The 15,154-nt window shown below is 41.2% G+C and overlaps 1 protein-coding gene across 2 annotated transcripts in view; it reads left to right on the plus strand.

Annotated features, from left to right (window-relative positions):
• LOC138566779 (cytochrome P450 2F3-like) overlaps positions 1 to 15,154 on the plus strand; it is a 622,774-nt gene that overhangs the window by 343,931 nt on the left and 263,689 nt on the right. For both annotated transcript variants that reach the window (XM_069644431.1, XM_069644430.1), the window contains 3 exons: positions 2,911 to 3,073; positions 4,407 to 4,556; positions 10,620 to 10,780. In XM_069644431.1, coding sequence (XP_069500532.1) covers positions 2,911 to 3,073; positions 4,407 to 4,556; positions 10,620 to 10,780 — 474 coding nt within the window. The remainder of the gene's footprint in view (positions 1 to 2,910; positions 3,074 to 4,406; positions 4,557 to 10,619; positions 10,781 to 15,154) is intronic.

Here is a 15,154-nt window from a genome sequence, read left to right on the forward strand (position 1 = left end):
GAAAATGTGATTTAATTCACTAAATTGGATTTAAAACTAGTGGGAGCCACTTTGTATGGTTTCAGATAAACACTTGCAATGATTATTGAGTCACTAGCAGGTTGAACACTTAATTCTGAGGTCGGATGTAAAGAACAGCTGTTTTACACGTGATGAAATTGAGCCAAACGAAACATTTGCAGCAAACTTTTCTGCGCGCTAGAAGCGTGATTGCAGAAAAACTAGAAGGAGTTGGAATGCAGTTTTGGATTCGTAGGAAAGCTGAGGATGTTAGCTACAATTTGACACTTAAATTATGAAGGTTTTAGTGGAGGTCGGTTTTTCTCAGAAAGAGTCAAAATTTTCAAATGAAGATGTGCTTTTTTTAAAATGACAAGCCTATTGGTTAGGGTCTGTCCTCTCCCCTGATATGAGAAGGAAATCTGGTGTCATGATGATGCTGTATTTTACAATCCAGGGAGGACCTCCTTTTTGTTTCTGCATAGTAAATCTATTTTTCATATAATGCATATTTACAATATTACCAACTTGCTAGCAATAACATATTTACATCACAGATTTAGGGGAGTAAGTATCCGTCTGAGTCCCATTTTAGTGAGAGCTTCGGTTCTGATTTGACCGTTTTTTGCGCTTTTGGTTCTGTACCCAATGTCAGATTTGTCCACATTTTTATACATATATGCGCATGACATGTGGACATAATCCTGTGAAGTTTCATAGTTCTAGCATCCTCACAACTGCTATAAAACCCCAATTTCCATAGTCATGTCTCTGAACATAGCACAAAGTTCTGAGTAGTTTCATAATGTGACCAGGATTTTCATGTTAACCCTATATTTTACACATTTTTACAATGTTGCATAGTTCTCTGTCAGTCTTTTTAAAACATATACTTTCTTGTGTTTTAAAGATACACATATCTGTCTGTCCCGCCCCCAAAGTTTTGGTGTGCCAAGAGCAATCCAGGCCTCTCTTCCTGCTGGCAGGGGTTTTTGTTGACACTTGAATTTCCTTACCCTTTCAATCCAGGAAGTCAATTGTCTATCCCCAGAGCAGCAGAGCAAATCCCCTCCCCTTTTCATTAGCATCTCACTGAAAGTTTCTGGGGCAGAGAGCAAAAGGAAGGCACCTTTGTTTGGGGCATGCTGTGGAATTTGCCTTTGAAGTTCTGTGGCTGGCATCAGAGGTTACTTTAACACACTTTGCTTAAAATTGTCTTTGCTAAAATAAACTTTACATTTTCAAAAATAGACACACAGATCTCTAATTCCAGTCTTTTTACAACGCAGAGATTGAATAGTCGCAACCTATATTGCTTTTGATGGCAAGTCACTTATTTTCCACAATTTGATTTTAATGTACAAGTTTAAACTCCCAGTGTAAGTAAATGACAGCTATGATACAGGCGGCCAGCGGTACTGCGCCCATATCTGGCAGATTTTCCCAGGCAAGCACCTTTTTTAATGTGGATATTCTTGTGATGAAATCTGCTTCTCTTGACATTGTGTGCTTATGGGGATTCTTTAAATAAGGTGATGGTTAACACCCATCAAGGATGTTGGATCTTTTCTGATGTTTGGGAACCCTTATTTTGCAATTTCAACAGCCAAGGAAAAAAAAGGATTTCAGAGCACCTTTGGGTTTCCTGGCAATGAAGCACGGCCTCTCATGAAGTTTCCATATGCACTCTGTGGGCAGCCCAATGACAGGTTTTGGCAGTGTGGTCTCCTGTTCCCCACTGACAAAGGCAAAGTAGATTGGCAGCCAACTTTTCCGGTTTTCCTGCGTACTTCTCAGCGGTTTGAGCATGCATAGGGCTTATTCCGGCCATTCTGTTGGTTCCGGTGAAAGCAGCACACAGTGACATTGCAGGGCAGAGCCTAGTGGGTCAGTACATCCCACACAAGCAAGTGCTGGCAAAGGGCAGGGCAGGAGTCAGTAAGTACTGCAACGAAGCAACTACCACTATCCTTGCTTTTCTACTTGAGGTTTCGATATTGATTAAGAAGAAAGCGGCTATCAAATCTAGGATGGGCTAAACTGACATGGACAGTAATATATCTCTATCAACATGTCATCCTAGTACAGTACAGGACCCTTTTACTCGTTTATAGCATCCGTTTTGTGTGAGCATAACGTGTTCTAGAACTTTGGGGGCAGATGTAAATGGGAATGTTTCCAACGAAGGCAGATGGAGAAGAGGGCTTGCTATCTATTTGGTGTGTTGCCATGGGGTGCTCATAGTCATATAATAAATGTAATAACATGTACCTGTACATGCATATGTGCACTGACAATGTGTCTGAACTGCCAACATGCTATTTTGAGATCCTCATATTTCACAGGGATATCCTGGCATACTCGTCTCAGGAGGACAGTTTAGGGGCGCAACGTGCTCGCCTTGGAAGCAGGATGACACAGAGTACCACAGGTTCGATTCCAGGTCCGCTTAGAAACTTCTGGGTATTATATATTATAAATAACCTATCATATTATATCATACTCCGCTCCTGTATTGCGTTCTACTTCCAGGAATAATACACCTCTGCTGAAAGGAGAAATTCTGGGTCGTGGTAGTCCACGCACTCCCCACCCTGCCAAATGTCAGACCCACAGTTTCTATATGGTAACATTTAAATAATATATGAGAAGACACATGTTTAACGAGGGTTAATAGTAGCTCCCGTAACCATCATTCTTGCTCTTCTGCAGTCCGAATGTCTGGCGTAGTGCTCTTTAGCATGGTCTATATACTTTATTACACTGTTATTTATTGTGTTAAAGTTGTGTACTATCATGGAAGGACACTGCTGACAATGCATAATAAAATAGATTAAATGAAATGAAATAATCGGTAGCATTCCAATCACCATCACAATTCTTATTATTATTTTTTTTTCTCAATTTCAGCTAAGTGAAAAATATGGGCCTGTTTACACCATTCACCTGGGCCCTGACCCGGTGGTAGTTCTGTGCAGTTATGATGCGGTCAAGGAAGCGCTAAATGACAAAGGGGAGGAGTTCAGTGCCAGGGGAAATATGCCATTGCTTGAAAGAGTAAACAGAGGGCACGGTAAGGAAGAAACATGGCTAACCGTTAATATATCACCATCAAGACTCCTGTTTTATGCCATTTGTTTTTGCACTGTTTCCATCTGTATTTATCCACTTTCATTTTTTCATTTAAAAAACGAACAAACCAACAAATACCAACTGCTAATTTCCCACATAATTAGAAAGAAAACACAACTGCATTCTTACTTTGAAACACATGGTGCCTCATGTGACTGCTGCGTTCCTGTGATGCATTTTTAGCAAAAACCTGAACAGCTTCAAATGGGATATCAGTTTCTTGTTTTACACTCGCCAAATTAGCAACGTTTTTGGCCTTCAAGGCATGACCGAAAGCATGGTTGAGAGACCTGCTTGTCGTTTATTTATTTTTTTGCGTTTTTATAAATAAATACAGAACGATTGATTGATTTCTGTATTTATGTGAGAAAATCATTAAAAACGGAACACGAGGAGCCTTAATTGTGATAGAGAGGCTTGCATGACCGAAAGCATGGTTGAGAGACCAATGCTGAGGGGCCCCCTCCCCTAGCACGGCAACAAAGCACAGGCGCGCCACACTCCGGCCGTCATGGTGCACCATGCATGTGCAATATGCATGATAATCATGCTGCTGCGGGGAGAGGCTGCCTAGTGCACTAGGGGGAATTTATAACTATGTGCTTTAATCAAACCTTAAGTCTTTCACCTTGCACAGAAACAAGAGGCCTGTGCCCAGCTCTGTGTACCCGCATGCAAACATGGAGTTGCTCTTGCAGAATTTGTGGTCATGAATCTTGATGTGGGAAGGAGTGACCTCTGCTTATAAAAGTCCATCACTGATCCAGAAAGTGAGGCACCTCGCACGAGGCTGCCTTTGCTCTTCTTTCTCCTGTAATATGTCTGCTGTGCCACTGCTGAGTCACAGGCGAAAGGTCAAAGCTGGCATTTGTCTGCACAGACTCCTCCAGCCGTGAAGCAAACCCTCTTTCCTGACATTGCCACCCCGATATCGAGGTGAAATTGGAAAGAAAACTGTGGCGTGGACACATTAAATATTGTCACTGAATGGGTTCAATGCCTATATAGATGCATACCTAACACTTACATAAACATGAATGAGCAGCCGTCTCATCACTGGCCTTAAAGTCCATGCCATGAAATAGGGATTCACATACATATTTTGCACTTCATATTCTACAGCTGCAGGCCTTTAGGAAATGGCCCCAATGTGTTCTTGGCAAACTTGCACACGGCTAATGTACTTAGTTTAACCACCAAAGCAAAACATGCAGTCTATGGATCTTTAAAGTGTGCATGTCAGACTTAAAGCAATGCTTGTTTGTTAATTCCAGGAGTGATCAGTTCCAATGGAGAGCGCTGGAAGCAGCTTCGACGGTTCTCCCTGATGACCCTGAGGAATTTTGGAATGGGGAAAAGGTCAATTGAAGAGCGAATCCAGGAGGAGGCTCAGTTCCTGGTGGAAGAGTTGAAGAAGACTGAAAGTTGGTACTAATTTTAGTTTGCATGCCTAATTTGCAATCTAAGAACAGAATGGAAAGACTGAATTTTTGAATGTTGAATGAATGAGTAGTTCCCCTGCCCCAGCGCCAACGGTTTGTAACTAAATCTATCAATATCGTAAACAAAGGCATAAAAAACAGACGAAAATGATTTCGAATTTCAAGGGTTTGAAATTAATAAAGTCTTTGCAAAATGACGGCATATGTACATGTTATGTTTTGTAACAACATGGTGGGTAAGCATTTATTGCTTATTATGATAATGCTGGGTGAATTCCATGTTCAATGTTTTATGCAGTTCTTAAAATATCTCACAGTGATTTAGGTGTGATTTACATTTATAGCGTTTGACTCTTCTAGGGATAGACTTAAGCAATAAGCCCAAAGCCGGGGGGTCATTACCGCATTAGGTAATGCCCTGAGGCCCATTGTGAGGAACTTAACAACATCCCCGGGGCATTACCTGATGTGGTAATGCCCCCTTGCCAAGGGGCTTATTGCTATTATTATCCTGGGGTAAAATGTCCGGGGCCCTAATAACGTAGACGCGGCTTGTATGCTCCACTGTGTGGGTCACCGGAGACCAGAAGAACGCAACCGTTTCAAGGTTGCGTTTGGAAAAAAGACTAGACCGCACATTTAGGACCATTGGTACGGAGTCAAAGGGAGCCATGTTGGAAGGAATGCACACTTCCACTCCATACTAATGGATCAAAATAAGTATTATTGTTGGCTGCAGGGTGCTCATGGCCCGAGATTACTACTGTGAGCATTATATACCCTGGAACGAGGAAACGGCAGTAGAATCTGTGATAAGTACATGCCGTCGGATAATGGAGTGGGCAGCAGCTGAAGAAGGGTGAATAGAATGTGGAAGGGGAAAGAACATGCAGAGGCAACGGGCGAGACAAGAAAACAAGAAGAGGGATTCTCGACCAGGTAATGCCTGTATAATGACCAATGGGAGGCAGCAGGTAAGTGGGAAAATGGCTGCCATGGTATTAATGATAGATAAGACAACATTGACTCAGAATCCCAGAACCTCTGGTGGAAGTTTGGTATACAAGGAGGAAGAACATTAAAATAACAAGCATTGGAAAAGCCTACAGTTTTGACTTTTGTGTAGGGCCATAAAATGGCACCATCAGGACAATTAGAAATTGATGTGAGTACCTGGGCATAAAATAACAATGTTGTATGAATATTTGGTTTATTCAAGTTTTTGAGCTAACTCTGATAGTTCGACTCAGTGTGCCTGTGTGTATGTGTGTGTGTGCTTGTGTGTGTTTCTGGGCGCCAGCACATTTTTGGAAATGTTCATTAAAAGGTGCACATGTTTTAACAAAATTCTGTTTTAGGCTTAGTCACAATTGTTTGTCCTATAGAGAAAGACTGATCTGATTGAACACTTGTGGTGAAAAAGCCACTGCATGAAGTTGTGCCAAATAAGAAAAAACCTGGGCACAAAGAGACTCAAATGTGCCTTTTGATGGCTGCGGGTAAATAAATCCCTCCAGTAGTGCTTAAAATATTTGCTTAAATAACGCCCCATTTTTGCTTTGCAGAAGTGATGGTGCGAGGATTTAATTTGTATTGCCCATTGCGAGCAACACCCGTGGAGGTACCGTAGGAAGCAAAAAATAAAAAGTTCTCAAAATGATATTCAGAGGATTAAAAGGGGTACATTCATATTAGGGTACATGTGCAGTACCGGAGTTTGGGATGGGCTGGTCAGCCCATTTGATGGAGAACATTTTCAGCTTATCTGGGAAATCCGTCAGGAATCTCATGAGATTCCAGTGGTAAAGTCACAAGACCTGTTCGAAAAGAAAATGCATCACACAAACCAAAGAGTGAAGGAGGGTAATGGTGAAGGGTCGGGGAAGGAAAACAGAAGGGAGAGTAGTGTGGCATCCAAGACAAGAGGAGGGGACACATGGTGAGTCTCAGGGAGGACTGGGAATAATTTGTAATTTTCAAGTGCTTTCCCATTACTGCGGGAATCAGTACTGTTATGTTACAGCAGGAATCGGCATACCCTGCATTCCTGTGGGAATGATTATCAGGATTCACACTCATGAGAATAGCTAACAGCAGCAAGAGCTAATATTTAGCACGAGAAACTAATGTGGGGAAATCAATAGCCTTGGACCACTTTGAGATCGTTTTTAAACCTGCACCAAGGTGGTATCTGTTCTACTAGGCAGGGGGGCATGGGACTTTTTAAATAATGTGTGCAATGTGTACACTTGACAAGGGAAAGACGAAGTCTGTCTGTGTTTTATAATATTTGGTGCAATATGGACAGTGGCGACAACCGAAGATCCTTGTGAGTGGGCCATTGAGAAAGCTTTAGGGCAGTGGACCATGTCTAATGAGAAATACAAATAAAAATGATTAGTAGCAATTTAAGTAATGCATTCGATTTCAAATTTAAATGTGCTTATTGCAAATATTTAATAAGACACTGTTGTTAGTTTTTAATTAGAGTTAACATGTTCACACATTCTGGATGCATAGAAGGACATCAATAAGCATTGTTTACACCTATCATTTGATAAGCAAAATAAAATGAATTTCACAACACATTTTGAAAAACATATATTTCTTAGCAATGTTAACTCTCTCTCCACATTGACAAGCTACGTTTGCTGTTCATTGAAAGGAAAACATAATTTCCATGGCTTTTCTTAAGAGGTTTAGTGTTCTAGACTGCCCCACAATCATACTATATAATAAAAGGCCAGATGTATGTTTGTCTGAAGCCACCATGTGTCTACTTCGCCTGTTACCATCGCTATAGGGAGCTGTTGCCTTAGGCATATAACAACAAGACTTAAAATTGCACAGTAGAGACTGACCGCTTTGCCTGTTATCACCCCTAGAGGGAGATTGTTCATTATGCATACAATAAGAAGACATCAAGTTCATCTTCCAGGTGAAGAAAATGTGTATTACAACAATGATAACATGCCATTAGCTGCAGAAAAGGTCCAAGACAGGGATACCACTTTAGCAGCATACTTTGTTGTATTTTCTTTTCCTTTTCTTTCTCCAAAGCTTTCATTGGTCAATGTTTTAACATAAATGTTGCAGGTAACTCCGTGTACATATATAAAGCACCTATAAACTCACAGATGTATTACAATAGACCACAATTATTTGCTGTCAAGCTAAAGAAGACCAATTTAAAAGTCGTATACCTCTTTTTAGTAATTCAAAACTGGAGTTTAGAGAAATCCAAACGTGTTCTCTGGAGACTGGAAGGCGGCAAAAGGATGTGACTGTTTTGCATATCTCACATACTACCAAAATCTAGAAATCTCAAAATCATAATTCACTGTTTTCTCTTAGAGATTGTTAAGAATGCAATCTCTGTGTCAAAGGGGCACATTTGACAAGTCTCGGGAGGATAGCTCAGGGGCAACATGCTCGCCTTGGAAGCAAGCCGACACGGAGCAAAACGGGTTTTGATCCCCGGGTCCACGATTTGAAACCTCTGGGCATTAAGTACGTTATAAACCTATCATATCATATCCCATGGATCATTAAAGAATGTGTTAAAACAGGCATGTATGCATTAACACTTGTTACAACACCTTGCTTATTCCATCATACTCCACGTCAAAATGACACAGGGTTTAATGCCAGCATGTATTTGTATGCTGGTGTTAAAACAATGGATGCATATAAGATCCACTTTTTTTTTACACATTGTAAAAGCAGGCAGATGCATATGAATCCTCTTTAAATGCCTCACACATGCTTTAATTGCTGGAGACATTTATACTTTTCCACAAACTTAGTGGGCAATTAATCTAAGTTGATTTTACCTATGTGTTACACTTTTCTTTTATATTACATGGCGGAATAGTTGAAAATTGCACAGAGGGGACATTTTGCATAGTAGTGCCAATGGCATATTCCCATCCAACGTGATTACCATTTATTGTGAAGTGGCCGCCTGTGCTTTAAATGTAGCCTTAAAATGGGGCAAGTCAGCATCTCTTAATAAATGGCAGTGCAGTCACAAACCCTGCTCTTAAATCCCTTTTTTGATTCTCTGACATCATGTTTACTTTTTTGTTTGCAATCGTCCTTTACTTTCAGTCTTATCCAACATCATTTTTTATTAGGTATTTTCATGTTCAACGTCTATCTTCATATGTTGATTCACAATGAAAGTCATCTGCATCTGGGTATCACATTTTACAAGGTTATGGAGACTTTTCAATATTTACGTGCATTGCCCCATACTTACTGACCTATCCAATTGTCTACCAATAGAAAAGATGGAGATATTACTGTATTCTCTTCTGCATGAATACAATCAGGGACGTCATTTCACCAAAATGTCAGGGGATGCGGAAGTGACATCACAAAACCCTTGACCTCTGATGATATCACAGGACGTGATGTCATTTGACCCCACCACCAAAGAGACACTGTAGGAAGTGATGGAACATGACCTTTCACCCTTTGACAAAACAGGAAGCGGCATTACATAGCATTGTTCCTAAGTACACTACGAAAGGTATGGTTTAAGAAATCACTGTAATGTGATATACATTTCATACAAGAACGGATCACCATATGTATGGTTAATATAAGTGTGTATAGGCCCATATTACCAAATTACTGTGAATGCAAACAGATGTCCAAGGCCAAATGGCAATGATATGTTATTATATAGCACTTATACGTAAGCGCTTTATATAGAACAAATACACATACAAGATCACCCAACCTGTGTTGGTACTCATTTATCAACCACAGAAGGATCAAAGGCTGAGTTGGCCTTACCAGGATTCAAACCTGCAACCTGCAGATCACACACACATCGTAGCAGTGAGCGTTCAACTACTGAGTTATCTTACCAGTCATAGATAACTTACCGGCTTTAGTAATATGAGCAATTACATGTCTGAATGTTCTAAAACTCACAGAAAGCCAGTTACACTCTGTAGTGGTTACCATTAAACTAGTGACTGAGATTTAACAGCAGGCCAGTTCATCTGCAGGTCTGGTGCAATGTTGGCCACATGTCAAGCATGTGTGGATCTACTTTTCAGGCTACAGAGGTTGGCAAAATGCATACCATTGGGAGGGTTCATAACTGTGTATTAAAGAATTTAGAGTAGCACAAGGAAAGCAGTGTACTCGCAAGGCAATCCATACTCTGGGCATTCGTTACCTCATATATTCAAATAAACATCCTGAACAGCATGCCATGGAGGTAGGAAAGATAGACACATTGCAACAAAGCATTATTTGTGGAACAATGAAATCAAGGGCTAGTTTATGTGCTGTGGTCAAACATTTCCACGCTGTACACAAGCTTTTAGGCACAAGGATTTTGTCAAGTGACCGAGAACACACGGAGCTGGAATGTCTTGTGATGATCATAACAGAGACAACGGCAGAAATAAACATGCTATAATTGCAACTTGTGAATAGTAAAATACATAGTCCATCTTGGATGCTTATTCTACTCTAAATGCTTTACTGTCTGCATTGTGAATTTGAGGTGTTTAAGAACAGATTAACTCAGTGACTCGAAAAACGTGTGGCTGAAAAAAGTCTAGCAATTATTGTATAGAATTCCGGAAAAGACAAATTATGTGTTATTCCTATTCATTCTTATTTAGGGTCACTGCTGAAAGTGTTACACTTGTGGAACCCACTGTTCTTTTAAGAGGCCTGAACAATAAAGCCAGTCACTCCAGAAACAAAGAGTCACATGCCCAGGAGCTTCAATATAATTTCTTACATTTAAGATAGGGGTAGCAAGGAAGACCGCAGGGGTGGCAAGGGAGAACTCAGGGGTCACAAGTGGGACCCCTGATCACCCCAAAATGACGTCCCTGAATACAATACAGAATCTTACACCTACTATACCATACTAATGGCTAAGATTTCAATCTATAGACATACTATTTATTGTTTACAAGTTTCTATTCGATATGATTCTAAAATTGAACTTGTGCAACACTTTATGAAATGCGTCAACAAACAAAATGTAATTTGTCACACTGAAATTCTTAGGGCTGCCCTTCGATGCCACCTTCTTCTTCAGCCGTGCTGTCTCAAATGTCATCTGTTCCATTATATTTGGAAACCGATTTGAATATGAAGACAGAAATTTCCTCTATTTAATGAATTTGATGAACGACACCTTTCGACTCTTCAGTTCTAGCTGGGGGCAGGTAAGTGTCTTTCTTTTTCATGAGGCTCATTTAAATACAATTGTAAATTGCATGCAGGAGAATGCCAACATTAGTACTTACATGCTGTTGGGTCCCATATATGCAATTTTAATTATCTGCAAAGGGTTGTATACGTGTCTCGGGAGGATAGCTCAACGGCAACGTGAAAGCAAGATGACACGGAGCAACATGGGTTCGATCCCCGGGTCTGCGCTTAGAAACCTCTGGGTATTAAGCGCGTTATAAATAACCTATCATATCATATCATACGTGTCAGGCATAAAGCAAAGCAAAATCCCCCTCACATTTCACTTTTATGCACATTTTTGTAAAAGAAAATATTAATGCTGCGAGCAAATTATGCTTTAAAGGCAGTGTTATTCAATGGATTCCTATGGAATCCACCTGCTATTTAGCAAGTGCAAATGTGATTTAGCAGTTGCAAATTTGAGACATATCACATTGGAATCCATTGGAAAATCCATGAAAATCTCAGGCAGGTGTAAAACCCAGTTCTCTTCCAAGATGAAGGAGGACAGCAAAGGACAGATGCAAACTCTGCTTCCTGCCTCTATTTGGAAGATTATGACTTCTTGCAAATATATTGTTATTGTGGTGCAGAATTGCCATCTTGCAAGGGTGTGGAAGGCCTGGCTTTTTTTGATGTGTATTAATTAATACAACTGTGTGGGTAATTATGTCTCAGAAGGGGCAACCTGGCAACCAGATACACTTTTCCTAAGCTCCTTGCAATAAGCATAATGTACACTTGTGCAATGCTAAGTCAGTTCCCTCACATGCAGCACCTGCTTTCCAGTAGCACAATCATGTACAGGAGTGACAGAGTAGTCCACTTCACACCGTCAGTGACAGCCAAGTCTCTGCAGATCAGACCAATGAGAGTTACTATCCTGGTGACAGTTGTAAACCTTAGAAATAAGCCATACCCAAGTTTAAGGTATGGTGGCTAGTATCTCTCATAATTATCCAAAGTCACATCAATCTGATATCATACATGTGTCAATACTGTGACCCCATCTCAGCTATGGAAGGGTTATGCATATTTATGTCAGACAGCCATGCCCTGCCAAGTGACAGGGTAGCAAATGAATCATGAGTGTGGTCAGGTAACACCTCTCTCATGTCATCCAGCCTCCAAGCAGGAGCTGGACTGGGAATAGAGGAATCAAAGAGCACACCTATCCCAAAAGGAATAGCCTCTCTCTAGGGTGCTGCATACCAAACATGCATTTGATGCCATTGACAAGCAAATGGATCAGGGTTACTGTAGAGCAGGGGAGCAGAGAACAGCTGGAAAAATACTCCATCATCTTGTTTTTCTCTATATCTCCCTTTTTTCTGTCCCATACACTTACTTTAATAAAATGCTTGTTTTAGTCCAATTACCTTTCGCCTTTTGCTTTTAAAACAAGGGATCGCTCACTCCTTTTTTGAAACATCTCTGGACTTGAACCCTTGAAGACGATTTCAAATGGAGCCTGTCGGTAGAGCAGTCCTTTCCAAAGTCCTCAGTTCTGAGGTGACGACAATCAATCTAGGGAAGAGGCAAGTGCTGTGGCACCCTAACCATTCCCTGGGCACTTTGGGGGGACCTGCTGCTGGTTTGAGACCTGCCTCTCTGCCAGCCACACAGGTACACAGAACCACACCTTGCTGAATGACCCTTGAAGGGGTATACCAGGCTCCCCTGTATTTTGAAACCTGGAAACAAACACTACTCTTGCCCCCGAGACAATGGAGTGGGACTCACTGGTTCTGAGAGATAAGCCTGCCAGGAATCCTGTACCTTCACTGTCAAATCTCTGAAATCCATCATTCGATCAAGTTCAAGCTTGTTCAAACGAATAGGACTATCCGGATGCGTTTGCTTCTCACCGACCTTCGAAATGCAGTAATGCACATTTGAACAGGTTTGCCACCACACAGTGCCAGTTTAAGTGCCTTGTTGTCTGGCTCTAAAACAAAGCATCAATGCTCCTGCACAGCTCAAATTGCAGCTCAAACCTCCAGCCTGTTCATCACTGATCAAATCAATGATTGAAGTGACCCAGTTGTTCTTCCAAAACTGCATCCTTTGAGCACCACATAGAACCAACTTGCCTTGTGCATCTTGACATCAGCTTATCTGACATCAAACGTGGACCATCGAAAATTAATATGTTGATCTCCATGATCCATCTCACTCAAGCATGGCTTAGAACAGCAGCAACCTTCAGTTCAACTCCATCTCGACATCTGCTTGCCATCTGGAATATGACAATTGCCTCATTCAAGCTCAAGTCGAGCAGCTAGCACAGTGCTGAGGAGCCTTTGGTGTTGTTGAGCCACCAAATTACTGGAAAGGTATTTTTGTCTGATAACTGCCCCTTGTCCATTTTTGGGACAAACAGACTTAATAGGTCACTTTAATACTTTGAATCTTTCACTATGAAAACACATCATTTTTAAAGAACAGTGTGGTTTCTATTGCCTTTTCACCTCGTCTCATTACTAAGAATGCTGTATATTGCTATCTTGCATAGTCTTTGTTCTTTCTACACGGGTGTTTTTTTGTAGTATTTTCTTTTTGGTTATTATAGCATATGGTGTGTTTAAAGAATATGGGCCTCATTAGGACCCTGGCGGAGAGGGTATTACGCCAGCGTAGTGCATGGCGTACCTCTCCGCCATACTACGAGTTCCCGTAGCGCCATGGAGGTTTTCTCCGCCTGGTTTTACCAGCCGGAGAAAACCATGGCGCTACGGGACCTCGTTGTTAATTACGCCACCGTATTTTACGGTGGCGTAATTAACTCCTTCCCCACTCCCATTATACCCTATGGGGCGAAAATGGGAATGGGGAAGGGCAGAATGGGGATTGGGGATTTACCGCTCCGCCGAGGTCGGAATGGGGCGGTAAATCCGCCAACCCCCATGGCGCTATCGGCGGCTTTCCGCCATGCTTCGCGGTGCATTTAGCACCGCGAAGTCCGCCCGGGTCGTAATGAGGCCCTATGTATTTTTATAAAAACGTCTGCGAATAGTCCCTTTATTTTGCACTATTGTAGTTCGCTGTTTGGGTTGCTACTGTTTCATACTGTTGATAACCTTCTTGAGAGTAAAGCCCTGGCTCAACCCATTTTACACAAAATCCGAAGGAGGAACATTTCCTATTGGTGCTTGTTTTACCTTTATGATTGGGTTCACTCATGGTGTGTAGACGTTTGAGGGCTAAGCAAGCTCTTTAGCCTCTTCTCATCCACATACTCCTGCAAGATAGTTGCCTGATCATTAAATTCTAGGAAAAGAAGAGGTTTACGCTAGAAGTGGAAAACAAATATGTATGGGTGGACCGAAAGGGTAAAGGAATGGTCAAGTGGGACAAATAGTATCTACTACATGAGGTACCACAAGGTTTTGTTCTCAGCTCTCTTTATTCTCACTGTATACCATTCTCCGATCTGAACGTATCCCTTCCTATAATTTATTATGTACTTTCTGTGTGGATGACCTGCACATCTTCTTCTCATTTTCTTCCTTGTCTGATTCGCTCCACACTACTGTCTCTAACTGTCTGACCACCATCCAATCCTAGAGGGCCCTCACTTGAGACATTTTAACCCTGCAAAAATCAAGCTACTTATGTTTCACGCAAATGACCAGCCTCCTCCTCTCTCTCCCCTGTCCAACTCTTTTCCTTTCACATCTGCAACCCTCCTTGCATCTGTCACTTTCATCTCTAGTATATTCAGAATGCCTGTTCTTTCATATTTTTCTCTGCCACTAAACTCTTCATATTTTATCTCATTTCTTCCCATCTTCACTCTTGCTCTGCTCTGCTGTTTGGTCTTCCTATGTCCCATCTCTTCCCCTTATATTAATCTTTATATCCACTATTCAGCTTCTCTTTTCTCTTCCTTCATGCAAATCTATCAACCCCCTTTGTCTTTTACTGCTCTAATTCCTTTTGAATCTGAAGTTATTTTCCACGTTCTTACTGCCATCTAAAAATGTGTCCATGGTCTTGTTCTTCTTTAACTCTTCTCCCGCATTTCTATTTATATTCCTTCTTGCACACTGTCTTCACAACCCCAATTCTTGGTCACCTCTCTTGCCCCTCCTTGCACACCCTCTCGCTTCTGATGCCTCTCGCTTCTAGCTCCTAAATACTGGAATTCTCTCCAACTCCCTATCTGCTCTACCCCTTCTCATAATTGTTTCCATATTCATCTTAAATCGTACCTTGTATCTTCTCATTGCAGATTCTTCTCATTGTTTGACTCCATCACTTGTACCCTTCTATTGATGTTATACCGTTTTATTATATCATGTGCAGCACTTTGGTGAAAGTGCTATATAAATCCAAATAAATAC

Source organism: Ambystoma mexicanum, chromosome 2p (genome assembly GCF_040938575.1).
Source record: "Ambystoma mexicanum isolate Mex_15411 chromosome 2p, UKY_AmexF1_1, whole genome shotgun sequence".
Lineage (NCBI taxonomy): Eukaryota > Metazoa > Chordata > Amphibia > Caudata > Ambystomatidae > Ambystoma > Ambystoma mexicanum.